A 17,807-nucleotide genomic window follows, 5' to 3' on the forward strand; every position below is an offset into this window, starting at 1 on the left:
TTGAAAGTGGAGAGGTGACCGTTTTGCTCAAACCTCGGCACTTGAGATTTGCTTAGAAATCTGTAGATGCACGCTAGCCCCAAATCTGGATCTCATTCAATCTAAAAGTCTGAACAGTCCAGTCTAAACTACTATATAAAAGACTACCTAGGTTACTCAAAAAGCTCCACAGGTACCTACAATAATGTGCCGAGCCTCCCAGTAGACCAGGGGAGGAGAATTTGGTTACATCGAAAGACTCAAGTCAACTGCACCGTCTTAGAAAGAGCTGTCAGTCTATCCCTAACATAACCACCTCCTAACACCACGTCTTCCACGTCCACGTGTTTGAAAGTTGGCCGCCCCTCTCTCTAAGAAGCTGCAATGAAGCCCAGAACCCCTCACCAGGATAAGGATTGTCATGAAGAAAACTGGGAGGAAGAAGAACTGACGTCACTGGGCTGAAAACACCTCATTCTCTTTCATGGAGACAGGCAAGGTCCACGGCAGTCCTTTGGTCAGGGAGGGCAGAGGCAAGAGCATGAAATGAGGGTTGGACGAAGTCTGGCCAACTGGTGAAACAAGGGAAGGTCTTGCCCCTCCTCAGTGACTTGAACCAGGAAAGAAAAGAATTTCTTAATTCTTAACTCAGGGGAAAAACAGATAGTTCAAAATATTGACTGACCATCAGGAGAGAAGGGAAAAAGCTCACTCTGAGCCAGTATTCACCTGTATTTGATCAGAACAGATTAAAGACTACAGAAGAGCTTTCTCTCTTCTAGCCCCTCAGTAACAGTTTAGCTCTGTCCTCTTTAGGTTTTGAGTGGTTATGACTCAGTTTCCAGGCAGGGACAACATACACATCCTACCCCACAGGACTACAAGTGACAGCCCCATTTTTCTTGTTTGCCTATTTGAAATTTAATTGGAGTTAGGGGTTAGTCAACTTTTTCCTTTTTAATCAATATCAACTATTACTAACCAAATTAGGGAGCGAGGAGGAGGGCTCTTTCTCTCTAATTTGGTCAGAGTCTCCAAGGAAGGAAGGCTACATTCTCAAAGGGTCAGAAAATTACCCTTTTCAGAGGCAATGGTGCATCCTTCCAAGGCTAGTGTACACATTCACACCTGCACTCTTACACACACACACACTTACAAATGATAGCAAACTACACATGGCTTGTACTTTTTCTTTTTTTTACTTACTATATCTTGCCATTATTTCATATCAATATATACAGGGGCTGCCATATATATATATATTTTTTTGCGGTACGTGGGCCTCTCACTGTTGTGGCCTCTCCCGTTGCAGAGCACAGGCTCCGGACGCGCAGGCTCAGCGGCCATGGCTCACGGGCCCAGCCGCTCCGCGGCATGTGGGATCTTCCCAGACCGGGGCATGAACCCGTGTCCCCTGCATCGGCAGGCGGACTCTCAAGCACTGCGTCACCAGGGAAGCCCTGCCATATTCTTTTTAATACTACATTTTTTAAATGACCCTAGTTATAAAACTAGCTCCCCACTGATAGATATTTAGGCTCCTTCTTACCTTTTGCCATTAAAACTAATATTGCAACAAATACTCTTGTACATGTCATTTAGCTCATGTCCATTTACTGACTCAGCAAATATTTGGGTACCCACCCCATCCTAGGCTTTGTTCGTACACTGACATTACAGCAATAAGCAATCAGATAGAGCCCCTGCCCTCAAGGAGTTTATAGCACAGTGTAGGAGATATACATGTCTGATGGCGCATTCCCCCTGAGTGAATCAGAAAATTCTTCTAAGGCAACTGATCTCAACCTTGGCTGCATGTTAGAATCACCTGGAAAAGCCTTTTTACAAAATACTGCTCCCTGGGCCATCCTAGCTTCATTATATCCAAATTTCTTGAGGTGGGCCCTAGGCATCAGCATCCTCTAACAGGTCCTCAGATGATGTGAGTACTTAGCTAAACTCAATAACCTTGTTCTAAAACAGTGCTTCTCTATTTTTAATGCGCATACAATGACTTAGGGATCACGTCAAAATGCATATTCTGATTCAGTAGGTCTAGAATTAGGCCTGAGATTCTGTATTTCCAACAAGCTCCCAGGTGATGCTAATGCCACTGGTCCATGGACCACACCTTGAATAGCAAAGGTCTATGGCAATAGCAGGGGGCAGCTGGAAAGGCACACAGAGGACAAAAGCTCAGCAAAGGTGGGCAAGCAAGAATTCACATGACATGCCAGGCAGCTCATGAGTAAAATCCTTTGGCAGGGACATAACTTCCTAGGAGAGGATCATAGAGGTAAATAGGTACCTGATCACAGAAGGCCAGACTAAGGACTCAGACCATTACTGTGTAAGCAATGGAAAGGTCTCCAAAGGGAAGGTCTTGCCGCAGGTCTCCAAAGAGGGGAATGACACATACAATATTTTAGGAAGGTGAATTCTGGCTACAGTGTTCAGAATAAAATAGATTGGGGAGGAGGGACCTGACTGACTCAAAGCAGGAAAGCCAGTTAGATAATCATACATCTTGATTAGGATATTCACAACGACAATGGAAATGAAGACAGACATTAAAGGACAGTGATGTTTATATACAAAAGTGGGATATTTAAAAGGGGAGGTGAAGAAAGCCATGGTTTTTAAATACTCTCACCATGGAGTGATTATAAGGTGCTAAAAACAAGAATCACAGAAATACTTGGAAAGATGGGTTTAAAGCTAGAAATCCTAAGCCCTGCTGCAGTAGTAAAGTCCATCCAGAGATGGTACATAAGGAACTAGCAAAGGCCAGGAACCATGGCTGGGTGGGCTCACAGTTAGAGCTCAGGAAAAAAAAGAGGAGGGTCCAGAGAAGCAGGGGCAGACCAGGGGAGGGTCAAGAGAGGAGAGAACCAATTCATTCAGTGAATGAAGCATCTGCTATGTGCCAGGCACTGGGCTGGGGAATATAGCAGTGAACAGAGTAAGACCCTGAGAAAAAAGACAGGGAAAAAAGCATTGAGGGGAAGTTGGTTAATGATGTCAGTCAAGGAAAATGAGCACTGAACCAAAGGTCTAGAAACCTGGGTCTTAACCTCAGCTCTAGCTGGGTTACCCTGATCTGATAAATCACTTCTCTCCCTGGGCCACAGTTTCCTCCATTGTAAAAAGAGGGTCTTGGAGGGAGTGACCACCAAGCCCTCTGCAGCTCTAAAGGCCTGGGATGCTACAGCAGAAGAACAGCCGCTGCAGTTCTCCGTGAGCCGTGAGTGGTAGAGGCAGGACCTGGCCCATGGGGCTCGATGCTGAGGCAAGAGGAGGCAGATGGCAAGGCAGATGGAAGCGGTGCACAAAGACCGCTCATCCAAGGAGCCTGGCAGTGACGGGAGAGTGAGCAGGCAGAAGGCAGCAAGCCTTGGGAAACTTCTCTCACAAGGGAGACTGGTTACAGTGAGGAGTAAGAGGCTGAAAAAAACAAACTGAGATGAGGGAAGAAACACAGCCTAAGATACAGAAGGGGCTGGTTTCATTTCCCTTGGCCTGAAACTGTGCTTTGCATAAGAAATGCAACCTACAGTGTCTAATGCATGTAAGCACTGGAAAGAGTGGGAAGCAGGTTTGGAAAAGGATGCCAATTTGTAGCAGTGGTGGTGGTGAAGAGAGTGGGCTCTAAAGTTGAACAAACCCAAGTTCAAATCCCAGCCCCACTCTCATCTAGCTCTGTGACCTTGAACAAGTTACTTCACCTTTCAAAGCCTACATTTCCCCAGCTGTCAAAGGGGAAGGAGACAGTAACTTGGGGAGTGCTTCAAGATGATGCAGTACAGCTCCCAACCAAAGGAAGTGCTCCCCAAAGGTTCACAAGGATCTTGTGAACACACGTTACTATTATCTCTGGGTAAAGGTGAGGATAACTGAGGGGACATATGCTGGACACCCTCGATGGGGAAGAAATCAGAACAAAAGGAAAAGAGAAGAGAAGCAACAGTTAGGGAAATGACAACAGTCCCAAGCGCATGTTAAACATGAAAGGCTGGGCATACAGGAGACCGTGTTAAGATGCTAAAATGTTGACAGGGGATGGAGTGTTCCAGGCAAGCCCCACAGTCAACCCAGACTGGAGAATCAAGCCTTGGGGACCCCAACTCACTACAACACACCCTCAGGATGGTAGCAGTCCTGACCCAGAACACCAAGATGGGTAAGAGGTGATTTTAACAGGACCTGGAAACCAGTACCTCCGAAGGATATACTCAGGGCCAGCTTCACGAGGATCCTATACTCAGAAGGGTTCCATACTGGGTTTACTGCTCTGCTGTCACTATCATGAAATTCTTAATAATTTTTTTAACAGGGGGATAAGAATTTTAATTTTGCACTGGGTCCCACAAATTACATGGCCAATCTTGGATTCAAATTCAAATTCTCACTCATATCCCAACATTGACCCTTGTTGGGTCAAGACCTCCTTCCAACGTGCTTCACTCAAAAATGTCTTTAATGCTAATAAATCACTCTGATTACCCCCATGGCATTCTGCACATACCCCTGTCATCATGTTAAACAGCAATGACTCACTTGTATTTCTTTGCCTCCCTTCCTTGGGTAGCTAAAAGGTAAGGCCATCTGTTCATCTGTGTATCTCCTGAGCATGGCACAGAGAGGCTCACATAAATGTTTGAGAAATGAAAAAAAAAAAGTCCAAGTGTCCTTCACAATTGCTGATGCAAGTCATGAAATAAACAAGATGTACTGGACCGGACAGTGCAGAAAATGCCTGCTATATCACATTTTTGCAGCACAGATGCTGACGCAGCAACATGATAATAAGCCCAGTTCCTGAGAACATACCTCTGCTCGAATTAAATAGCCCAAAAGAAGGTCTAGGTTTCCATTTTTGCAATAAAACAACTACTCCACAACCATTTTTATTCTAATTACAGTAAGACATCTTTCGCCTGGAATGTCTGAGACCTGACCTGTCCCAGGCTAATGTTATTTCCAAAATGTAGATATCTTAACTCCCAAGGAACAAAATGCCTCACACAGCACATAGTACAGAGAAGTCACTCAAGCACATGTACAAAATTCACGTTAGCACTTCAAGTATTAACACGGTTTATCGATTCTAGTTAGAAATTAGATTTAAAAGTATATACACCTTCAAAGGGTAAAGAACAGTCTTTTCAGCAAGTAATACTGGGAAAATTGGATATCCACACACAAAAGAATGAAATTGGACCCTCATCTTACACCATATACAAAAATTAACTCAAAATGGATTAAAGACCTAAACCTAAGACCCAAAACTATAAAACTTCTAGAAGAAAGCATAGGGCGAAAAGCTTCATGACACTGGACTTGGCAGTGATTTCTTGGATATGACACTAAAAACACAGGCAACGAAAGCAAAAACAGACAAATGGGACTATATCACACTTAAAAACTTCTGTGCAAAGGACACAATCAAGAGAGTTAAAAGGTAAACTACGGAATGGGACAAAACATTTGCAAATCATGTATCTGATAAGGGGTTAATATCCAGAATATGAAAAGAACTCCTACAACTCAACAATAAAAAAAAAATCAAATAATCTGATTTTAAAATGAGCAAAGGACTTGAATAGACATTTCTCCAAAGACGGTACACAAATAGCCAACAAGCATATGAAAAGATGCTCAGCATCCCTAATCTTCAGAGAAACACAAATCAAAACCACAGTGAGATACAACCTCATACCCATTAGGATGGCCGCTATCAAAAGAATAGAAAATAGCAAGCGTTGGTGAGGAGGCAGAGGAATCGGAATCCTCGTGCGCTGTTGATGTGACTGTAAAATGGTGCAGTCACTATAGAAAACAGTATGGAAGTTCCTCAAAAATTTAAAAACAGAATTACCATATGGTCCAGTTTTTATATATAAACATTTGGGTTTATATGTCCAAAAAAATTGAAAACAGGATCTCAGAGAGATATTTGCACATCCATGTCCACTGCAGCATTAGTTACAATAGCCAAGAGGTAGAAGCAACCTAAATGTCCATCAACAGATAACTGATTTAAAAAAAAATGGTATATACATACAAAGGAATATTTTTCAGTTTTAAAAGAGGATATCCTGGGGGGCTTCCCTGGTGGCACAGTAGTTGAGAATCTGTCTGCCAATGCAGGGGAGATGGGTTCAGTCCCAGGTCCAGGAAGATCCCACGTGCTGCAGAGCAACAAAGCCCGCGCGCCACAACTACTGAGCCTGCACTTGAGAGCCCATGAGCCACAACTATTGAAGCCTGTGCGTCTGGAGCCTGTGCTCTGCAACAAGTGAGGCCGCGACAGTGAGAGGCCCGCACACCGCGATGAAGAGTGGCCCCCGCTCGCCACAACTAGAGAAAGCCCACGCGCAGCAACGAAAACCCAACACAGCCAAAAATAAATTAATTAATTAAAAAAAATTAGGCTAAGTGCAAGGAGCCAGACACAAAAGGCCACATATTCTATGATCCCATTTTTATGAAATACCCAGAATAGGCAAATTCATAGAGAGCAAAAGCAGATTAGTGACCGCCAGGGGCTGAGAGCGGGGAAAATGGAGCGTCTGCTACTGAGTATCAAGTGTCTTTTGGGGCTGACAAAAGCCCTCTGGAATTACATAATGGCGGCAGTCCTACAATCTTGTGAATATACTAAAAATCACTACATTGTATGTTTTTAAAAGGTGGATTTTATGGTATGTGCGTATGGTATTGCTTAAAGTAGTGTAAGATTCCTACTGTTTGCAAACAAGACTCCTGACCAGTACACCCCTGAATCCAGGAGGTCAAAGCCCCTGTGAAACTGCCTCCCCTCACCCTCCACACCTGCAAACTGACACTGCCAAGCTTTGGCACAGGCTGGGTCTTCTGCTCTAGTTACTCCTCCTGCCTTGTCCATTTGGGAAATATCTACTTTTTCACTCCCCGGCTCAAATATCATCTCCTTTGGAAAAGCCACCACCCACCTGAGCACAGTCACTCCTTGCCCCACTCCCTACATGTTGTTTCCATAATAACCGTGCAGATGTCATGGGTGTCCACCTATCCCCTCTCACTGGCCAGTTCAGTGCCCACTGGCCTGACTTCCACGCCAGCACCCGCACTTCTTGGCCCAACTGCTCCCCCGGCTGCTCAAGCACTTTCCACCCATGGGGCAGGCTGGAAAGTGCTTGGGAATTAATGCCCAAACACCCCATCCATGGGGCGCTCAACCAATGACTGACAAGGGCTGCTGTTTGAAGACCCCAGGTCGCTCACTGGGGTGGGGATGACCGAGGTACGTGTTCTGTACAGGCTCCCAGAGGTCCCAGTTATTGCTTCTAAGGCAATAACAACACCTAGCATTTTCATAGTACTTACTGTGTGCCAGACACTATTCTAAATACTCATTTAAGGGACTTCCCTGGTGGTCCAGGGGCTAAGACTCCGTGCTCCCAACGCAGGGGGCCCAGGTTCAATCCCTGGTCAAGGAACTAGATCCCGCATGCCACAACTGAAAGATCCCACATGTGGCAATGAAGATCCCATGTGCCACAACTAAGACCCGGCACAGCCAAATCAATAAATAAACATTAAAAAAACAAAACAACAAAAAAACGCACTCATTTAATCTTCAGAACACCACTGCGAAATAATCCAAAATTTAACTAGGGAGACACTGAGGCATTACCAGGTTAAGAAACTTGCCCAAGGCCTCAGAACTAGTAAATATATCTAGCATTTTTCAGATTCTATTGCAACCATCTGGATATACGTCTCTCTTCTGCACCGGACAATGACCCTCTCAAGAGAGTACTTTTTTTTATCTTTCTCAACTTCCCCAGCATCCAGCACAGAGCCAGGCATGCAGCAGACATTCAAGAGATTCAAGTTTTGGAAAGTGCCTGCACTCTGCCGCCCAAAGATGCCGTGTGCTTTTCCCGCCTCTGTGCCTTTTCTCAAACAGGACCCCTGAAACACCTTTTCTGCATGTACCTCTTGCCCTTGTCTCCTCCTACCCCCAACACACACACACACACACACACACACACACACACACACACACACACACACACACACACACACACACACACACACACACACACACACACACGACAATAATTCCTGATCCCTGCTCTGTGGCAGCCAAAATGAGGAATTCTGCTGGGCAAGGCAAACAGGAGAGAGCATATGACCCCCTCTAGAATCTAGTAAACAAACCCAATTGCTCATACATGAACTACTGCACCTTTGCCAAGCTGTTATTTATGTACTTATTTTGAGAGACTCTCATCTGCCTTCTTCCCGGTAACCTCCACTAACCCCCAGCTCTTCCCTGTCCTAAAGACCTTCCCTCAACCCTGCTTTTTCCCCAAGCTACCACCCTTCTCACTACAAACTGCTACGACCTCTCGCCTTACATCTGATTGCTAATATTCACTTTGTTTAAATTCTGACCTCAACCTCTACATCTTCCACTCCCATCTCTCTTTGGATCTGCTGGGGTCACACGTTTATATAATACAGAAGAGCTCCCAGGAGGCAGCGTGTGTGCTAAGCCTTGAAGTCTGAGTGGGCTTTCAACAGCAGTGTCCAGACGAACTCTGACCCAGCTCCTGACTTTACGCTGCATTCTAGTCATCTTTACACTTGCTCACACTTGCTTCCCAATCTGTGTTCCCCCTCTTAGTGAGGGCACCAGTCGGCACCAGTCTCCTAGACTAGAAAACCAGTCATCCCCACTGTACCAAAACTAGTCACCTTTACATTTTCTGTTCTTTGTTCTTCCAGGCGACAACTTCAACCTAAACCAAACCGACACATTTCTAACTTACCTCTTTCACTGCCAGTCTCTTCCCGTCCCAAGCACTGATCACACATTCCCCTGCTCAAAAACCCTCTACGGCTGGCTCCTGCCTAAAGAATAAAAGCTAACCTCCACATCAGAGCATTCGGAGCAGTCACAGCCTCCTCCTGCTGTGTCCTCCCACCTCCTCTCTCACTAATCCCCACCTCTGGACTCTCCAAACCCACTCCCAACACATGACCCGACCCAGGGCAACCCCAGCAGGCACAAGTCTTTTCCATCTCAGGAGCTTTGCTCAAGCTGCTCCCCTGGCCCATGACGCCTTCCCCACCCGGCACCTGAAAGCCTCCTCAAACTTCAAGGACCTGGTGAAAACACACCTCTGCCACCAAAGCTGATCTGCAGATAATACACTCTGAGAGTGGGGCTGACCAATAGGAACTAAGCACCCTCCTCTTAACCATCCCAAAGTAAAACTTGATTTTCACTTAACATTTTAAGGTCGATGTATTGGTCTTTTTTTTTTTTTTAAGTTTCAAGTGACAAATCAAATCAAATTGGATAGTATAAACAAAAGGGCATTCATGACCTCCTGTAACCAGGATGCCCGCTGAGCAGCAGTGCCAGCTTCAGGTGCAGCTGGCACAGGTGGATCCGGGATTCAAGGGATCTTCAGGGCCTGTCGCCCTCTTTTTCTCCAGCTCCACATTCCTCTCTGGCTTCATTCTTAAGCAGGCACTCTCCACATCACTAGAAACAAAGGCTCACAATCTAACAAAAAGAGAGATTCTTTCCCCCAGCAGCCATCTGAGCAAATCTCTTTTTGGCTATTTGACTCTGCTAGGGTCACATGTCCACCAAGGAAGCTATCTGGGCCAACGGATGATACAGGTGAAAGACCAAAAGCAGGAGGAGGAGAGAAGCCAGGGTGCTTCTCCCCTACCCCAACCCCTCCTCTCTGGTTCAGATAGCATCCCTGGCCTTAGCTGCTTCCTCTCCAGGGCTCCCTCCGCCTGAGGTCCCTGCTCTTGTTGAGCAGCCCTGCCATGGTCTAGTTCCCACAGAAGCTCCTGGATTCTTCTAATCTCACCTCCTCCCATTGACCCCCCCCCCCCAGCCCTGAGGGTGACTGCAGTTTCCTGCTATCGCTACTCTCTGGGTTACCTCCCTGTCCTCTGCTTGACTTCACATGTTTCCCAGCACCTATGTAGCTAATTCCCTGTATTAAGTCTCTCAGTTTGAAAAACCTACAGTGGTTTTTATCTCCTGACCAGACCACAGATGATACTCAAATTGACAAAGAATAGGCAACAATGTACAAAGAAAATGTAGAGAGGTCAGTATCAGGGAATAACCACCACCTTCTCACAGTTATTAAAGGCTCACTATGCATCAGGCACTACTCTAAGTATGAACGCAATGGATCTTCAATATCAACCCTGTGATGTAGGTACTTCTGTTATCCCCTTTTCACAGAGGAGGAAACTGAGGCTCAGAGAAGTTAAATAATTTACTGTCACAAAGACTGTAAGTAGTGGAGCTGGGATTAAAATCCAGACGACCTGGCTCCAGAGTGCACGCGCTAAAACACAAATCCCAGCGAGGAGAGTTTCAAGCAGTGGGTTACTCAACAGGATCAAGTGCTACCTACCGAGAGGTCAGGGAAGACAAGGATGTGAAGCGTCTACTGGATTTAGCAATAAGGAAGTCACGAGGGACCTTGAGTAGTAAAGCCAGAAACCAGACAGCAGTAGGCTGAGAAGTAAGCCAGAGGTTAGGAAGTAGAGACAAGAAGCGCAAACCTTTCTTTCAAAAGGTGAAGAAGAGTCAGAAAATAGGGCATGAGATGGAGGAGAAGGAAGCATCACAACAGTTTTCTTTACTTGGTTTGTTTTAGAAATGAGAGCACCTTGCGCATGTTGAAACATTAATGGGAATGCAGAAACAGACCCACAGACACAGAAAACAAACTTATGGTCAGCAAAGGGGAAAGGGGCAGGGGGAGGGATAAGTTAGGTTGGGATCGAAATACACACTAGTATATATATAAAGGAGATAACCAACAAGGACCTACTGTATAGCACAGGTGACTATACTCAGTATTTTGTAATAACTTACAAGGGAAAAGAATCTGAAATATTTATATATATCGTATATATACATCAGGTGTACAGCAAAGTGATTCAGTTTTATACTGATATATATATAACTGAATCACTTTGCTGTACACCTGAAACTAATACATTGTTAATCAACTATACTTCAATTTAAAAATTAAAAAAAAAAATTGATGGGAATGAGCCAGTTGATAGTCTGAAGACACAGGAGTGACAGCAGGGTCTCTAGAGGCCAGAGGGGGCAGGCCACATACTCCAGGATCAGCCTTAGCAAACGGGGGCAAAGAACGGGCGGCCACAGATTCTGATCATTTTGAGTTTGGTGAAAGTTCTTTTACGGTGGCTTCTATCTTCTCTAAGGTAGAAAGTGAGGCCATCAGCAGAACGGGGTGGGGGGTAGGGGCGTGGAAGGTGTGAGGAGCAGAGCAAAGCTTCAGATCAGCCATGGTACAGAGTGGGAGCCTCTGTGGAAAGGAAGGATGGCCCATGGGACCTCCCTAGCAGTCCAGTGGTTAAGACTCTGCACTTCCAACGCAGGGGGCGCGGGCAACTGGTCGGGGAACTAGGATCCCACATTAAAAAAAAAAAAGAAAGAAAGGATGGCTCAGCACCACCGAGGCCCCAACTGTGCTTGGAAGCTGTGAGGTTACACTGGCAGCAACTCTCAAGGCACCTCCACACCTGAAGTGCAGGCAAAAGACAGGAACAAATGGAATGACCCAAGCTGGATGTAAAAGGAGCGCAAGGGAACTGCGTAAAGGACAGTGGCAGGAGCAACTGACAAGTTAAGCCGTGGAATCTAAAGGAGGCAGGTGAAAACAAGGGGTCAGGGAACAGGTGTAGGCAGTTCTCACTGACTGGGAGGAAGGCACTGCAAGATGAGAGCTTTGTAATGGCATTATTTCAGGGCAGGAACAGTTGTAGGTATTATAATGCAGGGATGTGGCCGGGGGAGAGGGCAAATGAACTGGAAAAAAGGGAAAGGTGACTAGATAAAAGGTCAAGAAACTGATAGTTTTAGAGAGCTGGACAGAGTCCCCTGAAGTAAAGGCATGATTTGAGAAGCCAGTTAGTTGGGGGGGTTCAAGATTTTAATGAACAAGAGAAACAGGGAAGTTACAAAGTGACAGCAAAGAAGGCAGTGGAAGGTCTGTAATGGACATCTGTGAAACAACAGATGCTGGTCCAACATTCATTCGTTCCTCCTCCTTCTAGGAGGAGCATCCTGACTTTGCTTTGGAAACCACCTCCTTCCTCCCCAGGCACAGAGAGGGCTTCCAAAATACTGGTAAGAGTCTATGCCTTAACTTTATGTGTGCTCATTTTATTATTCTTTAAACTGTACAGATACATTTTATTAATACAGATGCATTTCTATACTTCACATATTTATATTTCACAGTTAAAACATACACACAAAAACTTCCCTTCTCCACCCTCCAAAGATAAGGACCTGGTCCAGGCCTTGGGCAGTCAGAGTTACAAAGACTGGCTTCAGCACCTGACCCAATTTAGGCCCAGGAGACACTAGCCCAGAGCTTTTGCTGGAATTATCAAGAAAGAGGTGCTCTCTTTCTGCTGGAGTTGCAAAGTTATATCCCTTCACCGGCTTGAGAACAGAGCTAACACAGAGAGGAGAAAGCAGAGTCAAGAGATGAAAAGTGACAGACTCCCAGCATCATTTGAATACCTAGTTCCAGCCACTCCAGAAGCCAAAATACCTGGGGCTTTTCAACATGAGCCAATAGATTTTTTTCTTTTCTTCAGCCAGGTTGCATTTGATTTATGTGTTTTTGACGGAAAAGAAACCTAATTCAGTGGAATAGTCAAATAAAGGATTCTCAATTCAACAGCCTGTGTGATCCTTTCAACACATAAATCACACCCTCCTTCTGCTCAAGTCCCTGCAATGGCGCTCAAAGTAAAGGCCAAAGTTCCCAGAGTGGCCCCAGACTATGTGGCCCCTTTCCTCCCAGCCCTTGGCCAAGGACTCCCCATTGCTCACTCTGCCCCAACCACACTGGCTTCTAGGGTAGTCCCCGTCACCGCGGGCAGGAGCTGCCAGGCCTCTGCTTTGGCCACTTCTTCCACCAGGACACTCCTCCAGACATCCACTCGCCAACTGCCTCACCTCCTTCAAGTCTTTGCTCAAATCTCAAGTTCTCAGTAGCGTCTAACTGAAGCTGCCTCCCTTCAGCCAGTGATCCTGAACACTCCCTTCCCCCCAACTTTTTCTTCCTTTCACAGCATTTATTACATAAAATAGTACGTACTCACTAAAATATACCCAATGAGGGCAGGGGTTTTCAACTGGTGCATTTGAGTTCCTAAAACAGTGCCTGGCTCGTAGGAGGCCCTCAAATATTTGCTGAGTGAGTAAATACAATGACATGAGCCTCAGAGGGGCAGCACTTGATCGTTAAAAGGCAGTGGAGAGGACTTCCCTGGTGGTGCAGTGGTTCAGAATCCACCTGCCAATGCAGGGGACACGGGTTCGAGCCCTGGTCCAGGAAGATCCCACATGCCGCAGAGCAACGAAGCCCATGCGCCGCAACTACTGAGCCTGCGCTCTAGAGCCCGTGAGCCACAACTACTGAGCCCACGTGCCACAACTACTGAAGACTAGAGCCCGTGCTCTGCAACAAGAGAAGCCACCGCAATAAGAAGCATGCGCACCGCAACGAAGAGTAGCCCCCGCTCGCCGCAAATGCAAATAGAGAAAGCCCGCGAACAGCAACAAAGACCCAACACGGCCAAAAAAAAAAAAAAAAAAAAAGGCAGTGGAGAGAAAGGACACTACTGACCCGCATCTCCTGAACCTGAAATAAGTGGAGTGTAGGAGGAAAAGACACCTCCATTTTGAAGATTTCAGGGGAAGCAGTGACTTAAGGGGGCAGGAGGTAGGTGGAAGAGTTCAGTGAAGAGACTGAGGATGTGGGTAGAGGTGTTAACCACAGGTGGGGCTTGAGAGGGCTTGGTGTCAGGCTTTGGGAGGTACACAGGAGTTAGAGGCTGAGTCAGGGGAGAAGCAAGCCCACAGTGGTTTGCAGATGAAAGCAAAAAAAGACGGAAAGGGCCAAGTGGTGTATTTACATTTCAGGTGGAGATGAAAGATACAGGGCTAGAAGGCCTGGGGAGTTCAGCCAGCGTCAAAAGAATTCCTAGCAACCCTTGGTAGATAGAAAAGATTCTTCCCTTCACACCATGGTTTGAATGGTTTTCAATTTTGTGGATGAAGAGGCCATGACATTTGGTCTTCTCCTCCTTCCCAGAACCCCAGAGGCCACTGAGAAGTGTCCGCTGGACCGAGACGAAAGGCTTTCCTGTTCGTGGCACCTCAGCAATTCCCCTCTGCATAATACAATAACCCTGCACTATGAGCAGCCTGTCAAACCCTCAGAACTGACTCTGAATCAGGCATCCAGGATCACAACCCCAAGGTCCATTGTAAAAGGCAAGAAGACACAGGCTTCTTTTCAAAGACAGACCATAGCACTCAATGCTCCTACCTCCCCTCCGGTGAACCCCACACTTCCTGGGCAAGAGAAAGAGCAAAGGGAAGGCTTCCTTCCACTGGTCCTGACTCACCTCTGTTGCTTGGTAGCTTCTCTCTGCAGAAATTTCTCCAGAGTTACGAGAACATATGTGTATGCCAAGATTCAAGGAAAATGTTACTCCCAGTCAGAGGAAGAAATTATACTGCCCTCTAAGGAAAAGTGGCTAACTATAAATCAGGCCTTTGGGAGTCATGTCATTTTGATGCTCCTCGCAGCTCTAAGGAGACTTATTAAATATTCAATAATTAATAATAATGCCTTCAAGACCATCTCTCTCATGGAACTGTCCCTGTGAAGGAAGCCAGAAGTAATTAGACTTAGGCTCGACTTCCTGTCCACCAAGTAGATCTCAGGGATACAGGGCATCTGTCCTCCCAGTACTTAGTAGCAAAATGCCCACACTTCTGCATCAGGTGTCCTCCAAGAATGGATCATTAAGCAGATATTTAAAAGAGCCATCTGTAGCAGGCAGCTTCCAAGATACCTCGATGATTCCCGCTTCCTGGTATTATTCATACCTTCTTCCCAGGTTGTACCAGTGATGGCCAGTGTGACCAACAGAATACGGCAGAGATATGTCGCTTCCGAGACTAGATTACACAGGACTGTGGTTTGAGTCTTGGGATCTCTCCATCTCTTGGATCACTTGCTCTGGGGGAAAGCAGTTGCCACCTCAAGAAGCCCTATGGAGAGGAACTAAGGCCTGCCAACAGCCGAGAGAGTGAGCTTGGAAGAGGACGTACCCCCAACCCAGTCTTCAGTGACTGCAGCCCTAGTCAAAGTTTGAATGCAAGCTCATGAAAGACCTGAGTCAGAACCACCCAGATTTAAGCTGCTTGCAGATTTCTGGCCCACAGACACTATTTTCAGATGCTAAATGTTGCAGTAATTGGTTACACAGCGATATATAATTAATTCACTATCCTACACAGACCTGAGAAAAAAATTATAAGTTTAACCTCAATTCCTATCCTACATGCACATAGGACCAAGTTCTCTGTACATAAGAAAGCAAATTGGGCTTCCCTGGTGGCGCAGTGGTTGAGAGTCCGCCTGCCGATGCAGGGGACACGGGTTCGTGCCCCGGTCCGGGAAGATCCCACATGCCACGGAGCGGCTGGGCCCGTGAGCCATGGCCGCTGAGCCTGCGCGTCCGGAGCCTGTGCTCCGCAACGGGAGAGGCCACAACAGTGAGAGGCCCACGTACCGCAAAACAAAAACAAAAACAAAGAAAGCAAATTATTCATTCAACAATTACTTATTGAGTGTCAAATATGGGCAAGGTATTTCCAAGCGACTCAAGCCTTCATATAGTCTATAATCTTCTATAAAATAAAGAGAAATACTTACAAAGACACACACACACACACACACACACACACACACACACACACACACACCCAGCTGCTCAATCCATTGGTTTTATTAGCTTTTTAAAGTTTACTTGCTACTAATGCTTTGCCTCCCCCCCCCCAACTTGCCCCACTCTTTGCTTTCACGAACCCTCTTGGGAAGGTACATCAATTCCCACTTCCTGGCTAATTTGACTGCTTAGTGCACTGACACTCATTTTTACTGTACCACATGCCCTCCCATCTAAGGGGGAAGAAATTTGGGTCTCCTGATTCCATTCGGTATTGGGACAAGGAGCCCTTCACTTAGTATTTTACTAAGAGGCATTCACTTAGTATTTACACCTGATCACAGGTGTGGAGAACAATTCTAATTTCTGCAATTATTGACTAAGTGGCAACAGCAGCGCTGATACAATCAGCTCAAGTCCTGATCACAGCTGAAGTGGCAACGGGGGGGAGGGGGGGAAGGGAGATGCCGCCCCTAACCCCTCACTGTCTCTCAAAGCAGCAGGAGGGTCATATGCTGCTCTAAGAAAATCAGGAGCCCCCCCTCTACGCAAAAAAGGTCAAAGGGCGACCTTTCTTCCCTTCAGCCACAAAACCAGCCTCTGCCAAACCTAAACAGCGTGGGAGACAGTGAGAGGTAAATGGAGCCCCAGACAGAAAACCCCAGGGCCACTCTACCCCCGCTGCCGGCTGGGGTCGGAGTCAGGTGACTCCTCAGGGCACAAAGCAAACCTAAACAAAGATCACTGCCCCCATGACAGACAGGGGTAAGAAGCCTCTGGCAGTAAGACCACGGAAAACCATTAACTCTTGCTTCTTTGCAGTCGCAGCAAACTGGAGGAGCTACAAGTGACTCGGCAGCTCAGTCTTCAGAGATGCACCTGGAGGAACCGGGACCCCATCCCAGGACACAGGCTCTGAGCACTGCACGCACGCCTCCAGCCACAGCGGGCAGGCGGGACCCCTCCCCACCAGCTGTCACTGGCCTCGCGACCAGCCGGGCAAGCCCGTCCCCTCTGGCCGCTCCGCCAGAGGCTGCGACCCTGAGGGGGCGGTAGGGAGGAGACGCTTTTTCCCCAAGGCTCTGGGGCGAGGGCAAGCCTGTCCCCCGGAAAGGGGCGCCAGAGTGGGCGCGGCCCGGTGCCCAGCGGGGACCAGATCCAGATCCCTCATCCCGCTCGGGAGCGAAACGAACCTCCCAGTCCCCAGCCCCGCGCGCCCCACCTTGTCGCCGAAGCTGCGGGCCGTCAGCAGGTCTGGGCTGGGCGTGCTGTCGCCGCCCACGGCCTCCTCGCTGCTGGAGCCGGCCAGCGGGTGCGGCATGTCGCGCAGGGACTGGGGCCCAGTGGACGGCAGGGCCTTGGGGGGCCCGCCCGACATGGCGCGCACGGCTCGGGACGCGCCGCCGCCGCTTCCTCCTGCAGCCCGCCGCGGCGGGCTTCCCCAGAGCGCGGGCCAAGGCCCCGCTCGGCCGCAGCTCGGTCGGAGGCCCAGCACCAGCCGGGCTGGGAGCCACCGCCACCCGCCGGCTCGCGTATGCCCGCGCCGGGCTGCGCTGGGCTGGGCCGGACTGCTCCGCTCCGCTCCGCTCCACTCCGCTCCGCGCCGGAGCCCGCAGCGGACCCGCTCGCACCTTAGCCAGGGCGCCCAGCCCGCCCCGCCACGCCGCCCAGCCCGCTCGCCGCCCCGCCCCCGCGGCCCCCGGCAGCCCACGGAGGGGGAGGGGGCGGGGAGAGCGGGGGAGGGGAGGGGGGAGGCGGGCAGCTCCGCCCTCTCCCGCCGTCCCGCAGGAAGTGCGCCCTCGGCCCTCCGCCGCTGTCCACCGAGAGTCCAAGCTCGCCTCCTGGCCCGTTGGGGGCTGCGTGCAGACCCCGGAGCTAATGTTTAACGGAAATCAGAGGTGGAAAAAGACGTTGGAGGATCCTGTTCCATTCCACCCGCGTTTACTGCTGCGCCCAGGGGCAGCCACGCTTGGGGCTGGGGGCTTTAGGACACGCAC

General features: G+C 48.1%; 1 protein-coding gene across 1 annotated transcript in view; it reads right to left on the reverse strand.

Moving 5' to 3' along the window:
- Positions 1–17,188, reverse strand: part of SNX30 (sorting nexin family member 30) — a gene marked incomplete at its 5' end in the record, with an annotated part of 105,319 nt that extends 88,131 nt beyond the window's left edge. Inside the window, one exon of the mRNA XM_082655848.1 lies at positions 17,033–17,188. Within this exon, the coding sequence (XP_082511974.1) occupies positions 17,033–17,188 (156 nt within the window). The remainder of the gene's footprint in view (positions 1–17,032) is intronic.
- Between the last annotated feature and the right edge of the window lie 619 nt (positions 17,189–17,807).

This window comes from Grampus griseus (genome assembly GCF_964374135.1).
Source record: "Grampus griseus genome assembly, chromosome: 6".
Taxonomy (NCBI): domain Eukaryota; kingdom Metazoa; phylum Chordata; class Mammalia; order Artiodactyla; family Delphinidae; genus Grampus; species Grampus griseus.